This window comes from Muscardinus avellanarius (genome assembly GCF_963383645.1).
Source record: "Muscardinus avellanarius genome assembly, chromosome: 13".
In the NCBI taxonomy this organism is placed as follows: domain Eukaryota; kingdom Metazoa; phylum Chordata; class Mammalia; order Rodentia; family Gliridae; genus Muscardinus; species Muscardinus avellanarius.
The window spans coordinates 22,085,634-22,102,757 of NC_137799.1; the positions used below are offsets into that span (position 1 = coordinate 22,085,634).

The following is a 17,124-nucleotide window of genomic DNA, read 5'->3' on the forward strand; positions in this document are numbered from 1 at the left end:
TATGCAGTCCAAGAAGCATTTTCCGGGCCAAAGGATCGGCTTGGACTTACTACTCTAAGGAAGCCATGGGCTTCATTCAGGGGCAGCTCCAAGAAAACGTTGCTATGGCTCCGTAAGAAGATGCTGATATGAACCAAATGGCCAAACTTGAATTGGCCATGCGCTCTTCACTGGACTCAAATCCGACTGAGCTATTTCCAAAAATCAAATTAAGTCATCAAATATTTATTGAGCTGCTGCACTGTGCCAGACCCCAAAGTGAATAAGCCATGATCTCTCCCCCTGGAGGAAGTCACTAGTTGGCTGGAAACACAGAAATTCAAACAGCCAGCTCTCATCTGCAGGACCCTGGGGCTTGGGAGCCCACCTGGGACACAGAGGTGTGGCTGGTCTCTGCTCTCCTAGGGGACTCATTTTGCAGGGAGCACAGACCTTAGAATGAGGGAAAGCACACTACAGGCAGGGCCCGGGGTGATTAAGATTTATCACTTTTAAAGGCTGTGCCACAGGGTCAGAAACAAACCCAGAAATATTCTGAGGAGTTAGAGCATCTGTGGAATGAGAATGCTGAGAACACTTTGCCAGGGAAGGCAACACTTTGTCTTGCCCCAGTCTATTTGAAAGCATAAATAAATAAATAAATAAATAAATAAATAAATAAATGTGTGCAAACTCCGTTCTTGCCTAACTCTGCCCAATAAAGATAAGCCACAAAGTTTCCACCCTACATGTTGTCATCTCCCCAGATGGAGAACCATGTGTAGCTGGGTCAAGAGTCAACTTACAAGTAGTGTTGAACATCTTCTAAGGACATCGGCCTGGCTGGGTGTTTTCATCTGTATTACTTCCTTTAATCACAAAACACCCTTCAAGGTACGTTTCTCCGTCTCCCTTTCTCCAGATGCAGAAGCTGTGGTCCCAAAACCACAGTGACTTTCCCAAAGTGACACAAGGGTAACGGTGGCACCGGGTCCTTCGGGCCTCCCCTGGGGCCAGGTGGGTTTCAAACTCTGCTCTGGCAGATCTCAAATCTACTTAGCCAGAAAATGTCTATACATCTGACCTAAGGCCCATCCTGGGGAAGTCTCCTAGTCAATCCATGGTTTCAGTTAAGAAATGGATTCCAAGCTGGGCATGGTAGCACATGCTTGTAATCCCAGTACTTGGGAGGCTGAAACAGAAGGATCTCGGGTTCTCTGCCAGCCACAGCTACTTAAGAGAGGCCTCTACAACTTAGTGAGACTCTGTTTGAAAAAATTTAAAGGATAAAAAATAGGACTGGGGTACTGCTCAGAGGTAGAATGACCCTGGGTTCAATCCTCAGCACCAAAAAAAAAAAAAAAAAAAGAAAGGATTCTTCTGACAACCCATCATTTCCTTTGGAGTGCCTCCTTCCCCTTATCCCATCTGTGACTCTGGCCATCCTCTGAGTTTTCATATCTTGCTCCCCTTCCAGTTTATCTAAAATCTACCTCCAATCAACTTCTCAGCACAGGGAGCAAAACATCAACGCACAGACCTTGAGTTTCTACCCACAATTTGTCACTTTTTTTCCCCCCGTACTGGGGATGGAACCCAGCAGCATTCTACCTCCGAGCTATACCCCCAGCCCTATTTGTTATTCTCTATTTTGAAACAGGGTCTCACTGAGTTGCAAAGGGCCTCACTAAGTAGCTGAGGCTGTCCGTGAACCTGGACCCTCCTGTCTCAGCCTCTGGAATGCTGGGATTGCAGGTGTGCACCACCACGCCCCGCACATTTGTCACTTTCAACCATGGCATTCTGGCTGGACCAGTGAAACAGAGGCGTGAGGCACTTTGGCCGGGCGGGGCCGGATGGATGGACCTCATCACCACTACAGGTTGAAGCACCATCCAAATGGGACCCAAGTAGAAAGCCCACCAACAAAACCAAGGGGGCTAAAAAAAAAAAAATTAAAAAAAAAATGGTGCAAACCTTCTGCAGTCAGCCAGAGCGAAGAACTGGCCTGGCCTTGCACTATATATATCCAATATGGTAGCCGCTGGCCGCATGCAATTACTGGGTGTGCAAAATGTGGCTCATCAGAGTTAAGGGGTGCCCAAGGAGTAAGGTACCCCAATTTCAAAGACGTAATGCTCCCCCCAACGCACTCACAAAACGGAAGCATAAAATGCCACAGAAATTGTTTTTACACTGATGGCATGTTAAAATGACAATATAGTGGACACTGGATTAAATGAACTTTACTAAGACCTGTGTCCTCTGTTTCTTTACACTTTTTTATATACGCTACTAGAAAATTTTCGATAATATTTGTAGCTAAAATTTGTGATTTGAATTCTATTTCTCGCGGTATGACACATTTAAGAGATGAGGCGAGAGAGACAGCAATTCTTTAGTTTTTCAGGAAGTTCATTCACACAAACACAGATCCAGCACAGAGGCTGGTTGAGACTTAAAAACTGGACTAGGGGGATCGCTCAGTGGCGTAGTATTGCTAACATATGTATAGTCCTGGGTTCCATCCCCAGCACCACAAACACAAAATAAACAAAACTTTAAATACAGCAATAAAGCAGACTAATTCCAGAAAAAATTCTCAGGCTCTGGGAAGCACAAGTGGGTAGTAGACGTCACCGTGACAGCTATCTTTCCCATCAACACAGGGACTCCCCACTGCCTTCATCTCTCCAGCAAGAGGGCTCAGCAATGAGGAAGCCTTCAAACCAGAACCTGCCCTTCCAGCCTCCTCCATGGCCAACAAGCTGGGTTTGTGCCTGACCAGCCATGCGACTGAGACTTCAGTCAAGGTGGCCCTGGACACGGGATCAACCGGGGGACAAAATAGATGGCCTAGGACACCTACCCCATAGGGTTCGCCAGCACTCAACTGAGTTAATAAAGTATAAGGGGCCAGGCGTGGTGGCGCACACTTGTAATCCCAGCACTTGGGCGGATGAGAGAGGAGGATCGCAGTTCGAGGACAGCCTCAGCTACTTAGTGAGGCCCTTTGCAACTCAGTGAGACCCTGTTTCAAAATACAGAATAAAGCCGGGGATGGTGGCGCACGCTTGTAATCCTAGCATTCAGGAGGCTGAGACCGGAGGATCGCGGTTCGCGGACAGCCTCAGCTACTTAGTGAGGCCCTCTGCAACTCAGTGAGACCCGGTTTCAAAATAAAGAATAAAAAAAATAGGGCAGGGGGTGCAGCTCGGAGGTCAAATGCCCCTGGGTTCTATCCCCAGACCCGCAAAAAAATAAATAAATAAATAAATAAATAAATAAATAAAAAATAGGGCTGGGGGTGTAGCTCCGAGGTAGAATGGCCCTGGGTTCCATCCCCAGTACCAAAAAAAAAAAAAAAAAAAAGAAGAAGAAAAGAAAAGAAAAGTATAAGCAGCCAGGTATGGTGCCGCACGCTTGTAGTCCCAGTACTTGGGAGGCTGAGACAGGAGGATTACAGGTTCTCGGCCAGCCTCAGCAACTTGTGAAGCCTTCTGAAACTTAGTGAGACCCTGTTTCAAAATAAAGAATAAAAAATAGGGCTGAGGGTGTAGCTCGGAGGTAGAATGCCCCTGGGTTCTATCTCTAGTTCCATAAAAAAAAAAAAAATATTAGCAGTAACGTATTTGGCCCAGTACCTTTCAAACTCTACTATGAGAGTAAAGTCATACACATACATCCGTAAACATAAGTAAAATAAGCTTCAGGAGAAGATACTTATCTTACTCTGCCTCTGCTAATTTCCTCCCTCTATAGTCTATTTTCTTTTTTCTTTCTTTTTTGCAGGTCTGGAGATGGAACCCAGGGGCATTCGACCTCCGAGCTATACCCCCTGCCCTATTTTTTATTCTTTATTTTGAAACAGGGTCTCACTGAGTTGCAGAGGGCCTCACTAAGTAGCTGAGGCTGTCCGCGAACCGCGATCCTCCGGTCTCAGCCTCCCGAATGCTGGGATTACAAGCGTGCGCCACCACGCCCGGCCTATTCTCTTTTTTCAATGCTGAGTGGGATTCACCGAGTTGATCCCACAACCCATCAATGTACAGTGAGGTCTAGCCCAGACAGAGTAACTACAAGTACGCCCCAACCTGTCACTGCATCTGGACCACTGCATCTCTTACTCCAGAGCATGGGAGTCCAAATGGGGCTGCAGGTGTGTCACACGATTGCTTATACTTTATTTATTTACTCAGCTGGCTGTAGGTGAACCCTATGGGGTAGGTCTCCTGTGCCTCAGAATCCTTCTCAACACAGTGATCCAGGTAGCTACAACCAATTCCTTGGAGTTAGAATCAGAAACAAAACCTATTCTTTATTACTATCCTTATGGGATCCAAAGTGCTCATTTTGCAAACATAGTAATTATTCCTGAGGCTCTGCAGAAAAAGGAGATTTGTCCAAGGTGCCCCAGCAAGACCTTGGGCCAGCCAGGGCTCCTGAGGACCCAAAAAGACACTTCACATCACTAGAGGAGACACAACTGACATGAAACATTAAAAGAACATGGTGGGGGGGTGGAAAGGTCACATAACCATAAAAAGTCAGTTTACACAAGTACATACGCCCAATGAGACACGACACGGAAATTCTCGTCACCAGGAAGGAGAAGATGTAAGGATTCTGAGGTCAGTGGAGCCGCACGCCAAGAGCTGACTCAAAGATGGGGAAGAAACTGTATGTGACACTGAAGGAGTTTTAAACTATTTCTCAAATTAAACAAGCCACTGGCTGTTTATCTTCTAGGACCAGAGGTCAGCCTTGCACAGCCAGCCATCTTGGGAGCTCTTCTGCAAAAGCAAGCACCCTGGTTCAAGTTCACCTCTGCGGGGCTCAAGGTGTAAGCAAACCCTTTTTCCTAGCTAGGTCCGAAGTCTAGCTACAAAGCAGGCCCTCGAAATTTCAAACCTTATTAGGAAAAGAGAAATAAATAAATAAATAAATAAAGAAGGAAAGGAAGGAAGAAAGAGAAAAAAATTCCTTAGGCAGAAAAGCAAAACATTAAGTAATAAGAGTCTCCACTGTGTAAGTGGGTACAAATAATCTTTCACCAAAATAACTCAGGTCATCATCAAATTACCACCCCTCAAGTCTAATTTGCCAGACCTTTTCCCCAATATTAAGAATGTGATGAACAGACACGGGCTCATAAAAATTAGCTCCTATATCCATTGCTTGGTCGTCCATTTAAAAGAGGAGGCCAAAGAGACAGGGCCTAGGTCAGATCTCCAGCCAGACACCTATAGAAACAAAAGGAAACTAGCCCCGCCCAATAGGCCCATCATGCACTTGTACTTCCTTTACAACACACATGAGCAGAATAACCAATTCTGGAAAAAAAAAAAAAAAAAAAAAAAAAGCAGGTCTACAAAACCATAAGTGATTTTCAATTTCTAACCAGGGGTTCCTTTTAAACTGTAAAAAAAAAAAAAAAAGAACAAAATTTCAAGCAGAATAGAATGAAGACTCAGAGTTGTATCAGGAGATTCCAGGCCACACAAAGGAACCAGCTGCAATATTTTTATTCTTTGCACCAGAAATAACCTGTTATCTACAACCCCGACTTTTTCTCAGCCGCCCCTACCCCCATCTGACTGTCCACAGTCCTCCTTCACTGCTAAACTCGGGCCTAATATCTCATGAGGCTTTCAGAACCCCTTGGAAATTATAAATTCCTTGACCGTCCTAGGCATCGGCCTAAATAATTCAACAGAAAAAAAAAAAATTTAATTATGCTACTTAAAGAAAAAAAAAAAAAAAAGCTCATTCCAAATATGTCAGAATGTGGCTAGTCAGTCCTGAAGGGTTTCATTACTAAAAAAATAAAATCTCCCAAATGCAATGGTGATGATATGAAATGTCAAACCCGCACCACTGGCAAATCTATGTCACGGAATTAGTATCCCCCTAAAAATCCAATTTCGGGAAATCAGGATTGGGAATCTGAGGACTGGGGCCACTAGTTCTTCCAAGACCAGCTGGTGGCTGGCTACAGGGATCTAGGGTATCCAAACCTTGCCCCAAGTGGCCCAGCATGAGTTCCCCACCCCGAACTCCCCAAAGACCCCTCCCAACAAATGCATAAATAAGACTCCTTTTGGACCAAAAAAAAAATTTTTTTTTCAACTTTTTTTTTTTCCTCAAAAATCTCCAGCCAGTTCAATCAGATCCTAATTTATCACAAATTATCCCTTCCTCTGTGGGTAGGGACCTTATTTTTATATGTCAAATTTAAATTTGATCGATACTTGTCTTCTGAAAAAAAAAAAAAAAGCAATTCCTTTTTGTTCTACCTTCATTTGATTCATTTTAAAGCCAAAAACTCTTCAGGAAATACTGTTTGTACCAATGCTTTCCTAGTCTAAAGACAAGTACCTTTGGGTTTGGCTTTTGTTTGTATTTTAATTTTGATTTTCCTTTGAAAAAAAAATTTTTTTTTTATTTTTCGGCTGCCACCAGCTCAGTGGGCGCTTTACCCCCAATTCTTTAGCAAAATGTTCTACCAAGAAAGATAAATAATAATCAACATTTTCATCAATCTGCCTGCCTTCTTTTATATCTTTCTTAAGTCAGCAAAATTTGTGCTTTTTCTTGGGGGGGGACACAACCCCCCCCAAAAAAAAAAATGATCAAGGCTAGTAGATTTCTTCCCCCTTTAAAAGTAATCATTTTTTAAAAAATTACCAAATAGCAATAAACTACCAACCCCACATCACAATCAAAGAGGCCTGAAACCAATCTGGATTTTTTTTAAGAAAAATAATAAATTTTTCAAATTGGTAGAATGAACAAGACAGAGGAGAAAAATTTTTCTTCCTTACCAAAAAGATTCCTCAGTGCTTGTTTCCATCAATTCATTCAGTTGCATGTCATAAAAAATGGGCTTCTGTGAATCTACTGTTAGTTTTTTCATAATAATGTTAATTATGCATATCATATTTTAATGGCGGTCTCTCCTACAAATCTGTGGGCTACTCAATTTGTAGAACATATGAATTTACGTGTTTTTCCACTGAATATGGCTCAATAAAGGTTTCTGACGTTTTTTCTGTATAAAGCAACAACAAAAAAAGAAATGCCTAGACCTTTCACGAAACAAAATCAGAAAACAGTCTTAATTATTCCATCAAAACAAAACACACACAAAAAAAATGCAATAAAAATAGGAAAAAGAAAGACAGGATTTGACTCGAACTTTTTCAGTTCCTGTTTTTTTTTTAAAAAAAAAACACCTTCGGATTTAAATGCAGTAAAATGTAAATGTAAAATTTAAAAAAAAAAAAAACTAGAATTTTTGGGTGTGTCCAAAGCCAACATTTTAGGGTCTATTTTCTCTATTAAAATCTTTCTTCATAGAAATAAAAAAACTTTAAATATTACCAAATGATAAAATTAGCCATTTTTGCCCACTGAGCTAAACAAGTCCCAAATTACAATGAAGTACAATTTCTAATTGCTTCATAAAGCCAATTCTCCCAGTTTCCCCTAAACTCAACAATTTCCCTCCTTCCCTCATTCCAATTAGTTTTTTTTCTACATCTAATATGAGTGGGGAAGCCAAACTGACTTTGCTTTTCGGAGGATTTTAGCTTTTTCCCCTTTGAGAACTGAATTCTTTCAAATTCCAGCTTAATTTCCATTTACATATCTGGATTTGGCTTCAGAAATAAAAAACTGTCTCCATGCTCCTGCCAGGATCAAAGTGAAAATTTTTACCTCCACAAAGAAAAAAAAAAAAGAAAAGAAAAGAATCCCTTTCCCTTCCGCTGCCTGGTAGCACAAACTTTTGAAAAAATAAGAAATAAAAAATATTTCTTTTCAATTTTAATTTCTTTTTTTTTTCTATTTACAAAATACTATCCTCTAGGTGGCGTCGTTTTAATGGGAAAAAAACTACCGTTTGAAGAAAAATTAGAAAAAAAAATTGAGAAAGGGAAATATGGCCTAAAAAAAAAAAAAAAAAACCAAGATTGTTGCAAAGATGAGGTGGGGGGGGGGACCCTGGCGGGAAAGATCTGCAGGGGAGGGGGCCATCGGGGGACCCCGAGAGCGGAGAGAAGGTCAGGGGGAAATTGCAAATTTCGGGGGGAGGGAGAGCTGGCAGGGGTTGCATTTTTGCAAAATGTGAATTGTCCAAACTGCAATGGCTGCTGCGCTCCCTCGCCGCTTTGTTTTCCGGGCTCCGGTCCGAGCCGGGGCCGGCGCGGGCGCTGGCTGGGGGGAGCCCCGCGGCCGCCCGCGCCGCCCGCCGCCGGGCTCGGCCCCCGCCGCGCCGGGGGCCCGCGGACCCCGCTCCCCGGGCTGCGCCCACCAAGCCGGCCCGCCCGCGGCTCGCACCCCGCCGCCGCCGTCCTACCTGCGGAGCCGCCGCGCCGCCCGGCTGGCTCATCGCCTGGGTCCGCGGCCGAGGCGCAGGCGGCCCCGCGCTCCGCTCTCGGCCGGCTCCGCGCGCGCACAATGCCGCCGCCGCCGCCGCCGCCGCCGCCGCTCCCTCCTCCGCCCGCCCCGCTCCGGCCGGGGGGGCGGGGGCGCGGGCCCCGGGGCGCCGGCCTCCCCCGCCCCCACCGCACCCCGGCCCGCGCGCCGCCGCGCCGCCCCGCGCCCCGCGCCCCCGCCGCCGCCCCCGGCCCGCGAGCCCGGCCTCGGCCTCGGCCTCCGCGCCGCCGGCCTCCGCCGCGCACACAAAGCGGCCGGCCCGCCGCGCCCCCGCCCCCAGAACTTTCCCGCGCCCCGGCGGCGGCTCCAGCCCCTCGCAAATGTCATGTTCTCGACGCGGGGGGCGGGGGGGAGGAGAGAAAAGTTTGGGGAGCCTGGCGAGGGCGGAACACGAGGGGTTAATGGGAAACTCTGCACCACCACCACCCCAAAAAAATTCGGATGGGTTTCGAAAAATAAAAGTTTTCGAGAGCCGGCCTTGTGGAGGACGGGCAGAGGCTTCCTGGGAATCTCTCGCCTCCTCTTGCCCTGCCCACCCCTAGCCAAAAACCTGGAGAAACTGAATAAAAGTTTTGTCCGCCCTATGGCAGCCGTAGGGCAGCCGGGGTTCAGGGGACTCTGGTCTAGTCTCCCCCACACCACCACCACCACCACCACCACCTCCCAGCCACAAGGATTTTAAAAAATAAATATTTGAGGAGTTGTTTTCCTGGGCAATGCCAGGGGAGCAACTATTGCTGCCTACCTCTGCCAAATTTCTTACAAATCATGTTTGTTTGTTTTTTAAGTTTGGAAAACTGGTCCTATGGTAGGACAAGAGAGAGAGACTGAAAAGGAAAATGAAGTCAGCCCCCCTGCCGGGTCCCCCAAACCCCTAGATTTAGAAAAGAAAAAAAATTGAGAAACTGCTGCTGTGTGAACTAAAAGTAATAGGAAATATCTTTCCAAATCCTAAAAATCAGACTATTTATTTTTTTTAGGAACTACCTCCTTATGATTTAGGGGGATTTGAAGGGGATTTTTTTTCTGTCCTCTTCTTCACCCTCTTCCCACATTCAGGTTTTAAAAAGAAAAAAAAGTTAAAAGCATGAGGCCTGCCCTATAGCTGGGCAAGAGGGATGGATCGCTCAGCCTATACACATGACTGAGTTTTAGATAAGAAATTGAAGAAGTGCACTGTAGGAGATGAGAGGTGAACTGAAAGCTTCCCCACCCCCCACGCACCCCTGAGAAAACAGAGTCTTTTCTAAAAATCAAGGCATTTGGAGCCAGGCGTGGTGGCTTGTAATCCTAGCATTCAGGAGGCTGAGACCTGAGGATCGCGGTTGGAGGACAGCCTCAGCTACATAAGGAGAGTCTGTTTCAAAAATAAAGAATAAAAAATAGGGCTGGAGGTGTCGCTCGGAGGTAGAATGCCCCTGGGTTCCATCCCTAATACCACTAAATAAATAAATAAATATGAAAATAAAAAAGACTAAAAACTAGGGCTGTGGGTGTAGCTTGGAGGTAGAATGTCCCTGGGTTCCATCCCCAGTACCTAAAAAAAATAATTAATAAATAAATAAAGGCATTTTGAAATTAAGAGTAAACAGCTATCTGCCCCCACTTTAAGAAACAATCAAATGATTTATTTTCGGTGTTTAAAGATCTGGATCAGTATGAGACAGGGTTACAGAATTTTCCCCCTGCAGCTTCCTCCCCCCACCCCGGAAAAGTTATTATTTTGTAAATATCCCCTCTCCCTGAAGAACTGATCTGTGGGAATTTGGCCTGACTTAGCAGAAACAAAATTAAGAAACACAATTCACACACACACACACACACACACACACACACACACACACACACACCAGTCAACAAACATGCGCATGCATGCACACATAAGAAATTGAGAAGAATCCTCGAATCACTTCCCGCAAGCCCTCCAAAGCTGAAGTCTTGTTAAAAATTAAAAGTGGCCGCTGCTCTTCCCATTCGCCTGGCAAGCATGTCCCTGGCAGAGGTTCCGTGGTCTCCGCCAAGGCTGGAGTGGAGCAGGCGTGGAGGGGATTCGGCAGCCTGTGGCATTTGGCAGAGCTGGGCTCCTGGGAGCGCAGAGTCTCTGAGCTGCCAGGCAGCTCCCTGCCTGCCTCTCATCCACCAGGTGGCTGGGGGCCCCTGAGCCTGGAGAGATGCCTGAGGTTCAATGTCTCTCTGGCTTCCAACCCTGTCTGATGGTTTCTAGGCACCTGTCTCATGGCCAGGCCCCTCCTTCACCTAAGCCAAGCTAGAGGCTCTGGAGTATAGAAAAGAACGGAACCCCAAACAGCGTGGTGTCACCATGGCCCAGAGCTGCAGGGTACCAAGGAATAAATCCTACCCGGGGAGTTAGAAAAATGTGATGCAGCAAATGTCCATTGAGCATTTATTATGCGCCAGGTGTGCTGTGTTAGTAAGACAGATCCCCTCCCCCAAGGGAGACCAGGGCACACAGCAGCCCTCACCAGGTCTGTTCAAACACAGATTGCTGGTCCAACCCTGGAGTTTCTCGTGTGTCAGGTTCTGATTAGGGACCGAATCTAACAAGTTCCCAGCTGCTAATCTAAGGACTACCTTGTTTTGAGTTTTTTTTGTTGTTATTGATGATGACGTTTTGTTTGTTTGCGGTACTGGGGATAGAACCCAGGGCCTTTGTACCTCCAAGCTACATCCCAGCCCTGCTTTTTAGTCTTTTTATTTTCGAAGCAAGGTCTCACTGAGTTGCAAAGGGCCTCGCTAAGTAACAGAGGTTGTCCAAGAACCACAATCCTCCCGTCTCAGCCTCCCAAGGACTAAGCGTTGTAACGCAGTGTCCACAGCAAAGTACAAAGGTGCAGGAGAAAGGGGAAGGGGCTAACCCACCACCAGGGTCAGATTTCAGGAGGACTCACACCCTGCTTGACTGGCAGGCAGAAGCGTCTTTTCCACCCGGGTCTTATCAGATGGCAGGGGCCCTCTCAAGCAGGGATGCTTAGACAAGGTCATTGGATAAGTTCAGGACTCCATAAACTACCCCGTAAGCAAATTTGTGTCATCAGATGCATTTGTGGGGAGAATAGCTCTAGGTTTCACCAATTTCTCAAAAAGGCTCAGTGACCCCATCTGTCTCCAGGCACATCTGGCTAGTAAAATCTTGCTGTCTGTGTCTCAGCCTTCTCTTTCTAGAATCACTTCGAATCCTGTCTGTTTCCCTCCACCATGGACGAGGGGCCTGGGCCCCCAGTAGCGCATCTGGACAGAGAGCTAGAGAGTATCCAGCACTTTCTTGGAGAGGCAGGTCTCCCCACAGAGCCTCTGCTGGAGGCTGTGTCCCTTCTTCACTCTGTCCCAGCTGGGCCAGGCGGATATGCTAAGGACAGTGGCTGAGCTTGATATCTTCCTGGCAAGATCCAATTTTTATTTTTATTTATTTTTTTGGTGGTACTGGGGTTCCTGGAAGCCCTTCTACCTCCGGGCTACACTCCCAGACCTATTTTTACATTTTTATTTGGAAACAGGGTCTCCTAAGCCAGCGCGCGCGGCTGGCTTCGAACCTGCGCGATCCTCCTGTCTCTGCCTCCCAAGCGCGGGGATTACAAGCGTGCGCCACCACGCCCGGCCTAAGATCCAATTTTTAAATGAACCCACACACCTCCCAGACCACAGCAAAAACTATGCGATCTCCCATGTTCTAGGCATTCACTAAAGGCGGAGTTGCAGCAAGCAGAGGTCATGGGGACCTTATGGGGTATCTGCCCGAGAAAGTGGCTAGGAGCTGTATGAGGTGGCCACCATGGCCGCTGGTGCGCTGTGGTCTTAACTGAGCCTCTCATTTGCAGATAGCCATGACCGGAAGACTGGTGAGAAGAGGAAGGACTTTGAAAGGCAGGAAGGACAGGACCCTGGTAAGCACGAGATGAGCTCTGGAAGGGGCTGGGAAGAGGTGCATGGGCAGAGCAGCCAGGAGCAGAAGGGATAAGACCAGACTTCCTTAGTGAAGGAACAGACTCCAGGATATAGTATTGGCCAAAGGATTGTGAGAGACCCAAGCTCATGCAGAACAGTAGGCTCCTCCAACGGCTCTCCCAACCTCTGGGGGTCTGCGGTTCAAGTCAGTATAGGTGGGTAGGTCAAATTCTGGAAACTTCTGACATTTCCAACCTGGCCCACTGCCCCTGACCACCTGCACGGCAGCATTCTCTAGAGCCCAGTCCATGGAGTCAACCAGGGTTCAAGCATGGATCTGGCCTCCTTTTATGACCTTGAGTAGACAGCCTCTCCTAGCCTCCACATCCTCCTCTGGAAAACGGTGCTGACAGTTATCTGCCTCACACAGGCGCCCTGATGATGAAGTGGAGGCTCTAGGAAGTGCCCAGTGGGGAGCGAGCGCTCCGCAGCTGACAGCCAGTGCAGTTCCTGCCTCTGCCCTCGCCAGGCCTGCTGGCTTAATCTGTGCGCCTAAAACCTGCAGGTCTTATCAGTCTTCTTCCAGGTCGAATCAGTGGAAACAAAATCACTCTAAACTAAAAAGAAAAGAGGAGAAGGAAGAGGAAAGAAAGAAGCTGGGGCAGGATGGTGCATGCCCATGATCCCAATACTTGGGAAGCTGAAACAGGAGGATTGTAGGTTCATGGCCAGCCCCAGCAATTTAGCAAAGCCCTCAGCAACCTAGACTGTGTTCAAAATTTAAATAAATAAATAAATAAATAAATAAATAAATAAATAAATAAATATATAGCTGGGTGTGGTGGCACATGCTTATAATCCCCGCGTTTGGGAGGCAGAGACAGGAGGATCGCGCAGGTTCGAAGCCAGCCGCACTGGCTTAAGAGACCCTGTTTAGGTCTGGGAGCATAGCCCAGAGGTAGAAGGTTTCCAGGAACCCCAGTACCACCAAAAATAAATAAATAAATGCATATCCAAGGGCAAGAAATGAAAGGGAACCTCAGGATTTGGATCCAGGACCCAGAAGTTTCAGGATCTAGACATGCTGTTTCCATCACACTGGGCCACAGGTCTCAGTCTCAGCCCCAACTCTCTCTCTACTTCTTAGGGCACACAGTCAAAATGGTCAGTCACCCCATAGGCTTTGAGGGCCAACAGGTGCTGACTGGTGTCTCTGGGCACCCATCCAAACTCTCAGGAGAGACAGTGTGATTGGCCAAGCCGCACTCAGGATCATCTGTGGCCAAGGAGGGCAGCAACACCCCCCAGGGAAGGGAAGGGGTGTGGTGGCTGAGCAGACCCTCCCAGCAGTGCCTCACAGAGGACTCTGAGGACTCACCCAGGTCCTGACACAGGAGACACACTCCAAATCTGGAGACATCTGGGAAACTGAGGTTGAAGACTCTGAGGCTTTTCTAGGGGTGAGGGCTGATGTCCAGTATGCACACAGGCAGGAGGGTTGGGTGATGGAGACGGAGATGTCCCAGAAGAGACCTCTGGGTGGCAATCAGTGCCTGGGGCGTGGCTCAAATCTGGGGGAGCACTTTAGTAGAGAAGATACCTTTAAAATGGAACAGGTGGCAGTAAAGTATGCAACAGAATAAAGGCTGGCACTTGGCAAAGCACCGTTGTCTTCCACGAGCTTTGCTATGTTTGGGTTTGGTTCTAAGGATTGAATTTAAGGACATTCTGCCTCCGGGCTACACCACAGCCCTTTCTACTTTTTTTTTTTTTTTCCTTCTTTTGTGTGGTACTGGGGATGGAATCCAGGGGCATTCTACCTCTGAGCTACACCCCCAGCCCAATTTTTTTTTTTTTTTTGGTGGTACTGGGGTTCCTGGAAGCCCTTCTACCTCCAGGCTACACTCCCAGACCTATTTTTACATTTTTATTTGGAAACAGGGTCTCCTAAGCCAGCACACATGGCTGGCTTCGAACCTGCGTGATCCTCCTATCTCTGCCTCCCAAGCACGGGGATTACAAGCGTGTGCCACCATGCCCGGACCCAGCCCAATTTTTTATTCTTTATTTTGAAACAGGGTCTCACCGAGTTGCAAAGGGCCTCACTAAGTAGCTGAGGCTGGCCATGAACCACGATCCTCCCGTCTCAGTCTCCCGAATGCTGGGATTACGAGCGTGCACCACCATGCCCGGCTTATTTTTTATTTTGAAACAGGGTCTTGCTCAGTTGCTAAGGTTGGCCTTGAACCTGAGAACCTCCTGTCTTGGCCTCCAAATATTAGGATTACAGTACCCCGCTGAGCCCAATCTGAGCCAAGTTTTTTAAAACTTAAAAAAAAAATTAAAACTGAGATAAAGTGTTATTTTGTAATAGCCCTCCCTGCCAGAGAGAATTGGGCTCCCAGGCCTCAAACAATGCAGTCAGTCTCCTAAAATTCCTTAGCAATTTGTCCAACAAGTTGGCAACATTTTGCACTTGACAGACTACTTCTCTGGGGGTGGCAGAGGAGGTGCAGCCACCCCCATCTTTAAAGATGAAGAATTTGAGGCTGGGGTCTCTTGCCCAAAACCGCAAGCGGCATCCCCACCAAGTCCCGTGCAGTGATCGTCCCAGGGTGCCTCCTTGGAACTTTCCAGTGATTGTAATAAAAACCAACAGATTCTTGAAGTCATCTCACTTTCGCTCAGGAACTTTCTTCTTCGTTCCTCCCTCTCCCAGCCCCACAAAGGGAGACGTTGGGAAGGCGCTGGGATCAAGCAACCGCAGCTTTCGTTCTCAAGAGGGCTCCCCGCCAGTGCTGGAGGAGGCTCTGGAGGCAGGTACCTGAAGCCATGTCAGTCCCCTAGGAAGGTGAGTCCAGGAGGAAGAGGCAGAGGGAAAGATGGAGCTGGACAGGAGAGGTCACACTGATGGCGCAGGCCAGAGAGCAAAATTGAAGTCAAGTCCAAGTAGTCCACCCCTGGATTCACCAGCAAATGTTTATCTGAAGTTTATGGTGTGGCCAGTCCTGGTGGTGCACAGGGAGGCTGGGGCAGGTGGATAGTAGGTTTGAGGCCAGCCTTAGCAATTTAGGAAGACCCTAAGTAACTTAGTGAGAGCTTGTATCAAAGTCACGTGTGGGGAAGGGGAGAGAGGGGAAGGCAAGGCGAGGGTCCTGCTGGGGAAGGCACCAGGAACTATATGCATCCAGCTGCTGGCACTCTGTATCCCAATATGATGTAAAATGGCGGTGTACCAAATAAAAAAAATGTGAAAAGGGAGCCGGTCGTGGTGGTGCACGCTGTAATCCCAGCATTCAGGAGGCTGAGACCGGAGGATCGCGGTTCGCGGACGGCCTCAGCTACTTAGTGAGGCCCTCTGCAACCCAGTGAGACCCTGTCTCAAAATAAAGAATAAAAAATAGGGCTGGGGGTGTAGCTCAGAGGTTGAATGCCCCTGGGTTCCATCCCCAAATCCAAGAAAAAAAAATTAAAAGGCTGTCCTTGGTAACCCAGAGGATAATTACATTTTCTCATTAATTTATTTAGTCCCATTTCATGTGAAGCAGAGCCTCAGTCTTTCTTAATATTTGACAAGTTTTGAAGAGGTCGGGTCAGCTCTTTTCACCATAGTCCTTGATCTGGTATTGCTGTGCTTCCTCGTGATTAGATTTGGGTTCAATCCCAATACCAAATATATACGTATATGTATATGTATATGTATATGTATATGTATATGTATATGTATACACATGCATATAATATAGCATATATAGTGTATATATGTATATAGTGTGTAGAAGTATATATACTATATCTCTATATACATACTATATATACTAATAGTTTTATATGTACACATTATGCATAACATAATAAAAATATATTACATAATTAATATACATAATATACATGTATGTACCATATATGGCATACATATATGTGATATGTACATGTGATATATATAGAGAGAGAGAGGGAGGAGGGGGAGAGAGAGAACCTGAGAACCCAGTACTTCTTCATGAACCTGTGCCACGTGAGCCTCCCATCGTGTGAAGCCTATGGAAAGCCTGGCGCCCCGGTGAGATCTCTGCAGTTGGACCAGTGTAGGAATCGCCCCTCTGTGCTCATCAGACTGTGACATTCACCGCTATGAATGCTTCAGTTTTCTCACCTGGAAAATGGGCTAAATAAGGTGCCCACCACACAGGCTTATATTGAGACTTAGCATGCAGCGCACTCACCTTGCGGTAGTTGTTATTACTACTTCCAGCCCATTTCCAGTCAACATATTTAAGGAAATTCAGGTCCTGGGTGGGGTTCGGGGCAGGGTGAGCAGAACTGTCCAGGCAGGAAGGGAGCACAGGCAGCTCTGAGGGCAGCTACCCTGAGCCCCGCGGGCTCGCACCCTCCAAGGCAGTGACCCTTTGCTGGCTCTCAGACGGGAAGGGAAGCATTGAAGATGCAGGAGCTGGTTATTGTCTCCCACGTCCTCTGGAGACCCCAAGGAAGCTTCGGCCCACTTTCTCTGCTCCCAGGAGCACTTGCGACTGGGATTAGCGAGCAGCGTAGCCCATTATAGGGCTCAGCCTTGGACTCAGACGCAGTGGGGCTCACATCAGCTCAACCCCTTTCTGGCTGTCGGAGCCTGAGCATCTTCTATCACTGTCTCTGAGCCTCGTTTCCTTACTATTAAGTGAGGATAATAGCATATGCGTCAAGTTTTATATGAGGGTTAAGCACACAGTGGGTAGTTTAGTGGAGATGGTACCAGTCATGACAATCACTTCACTGGCTCTAGTCTGAAAAACTGTCCACACCCAA

At 47.1% G+C, this 17,124-nt stretch overlaps 1 protein-coding gene across 4 annotated transcripts in view; it reads right to left on the reverse strand.

Annotated features, from left to right (window-relative positions):
- Positions 1-8,371, reverse strand: part of ZNF618 (zinc finger protein 618) — a gene marked incomplete at both ends in the record, with an annotated part of 175,589 nt that extends 167,218 nt beyond the window's left edge. For all 4 annotated transcript variants that reach the window (XM_080708570.1, XM_080708569.1, XM_080708572.1 and 1 more), the window contains one exon: positions 8,339-8,371. In XM_080708570.1, the coding sequence (XP_080564696.1) occupies positions 8,339-8,371 (33 nt within the window). The remainder of the gene's footprint in view (positions 1-8,338) is intronic.
- Between the last annotated feature and the right edge of the window lie 8,753 nt (positions 8,372-17,124).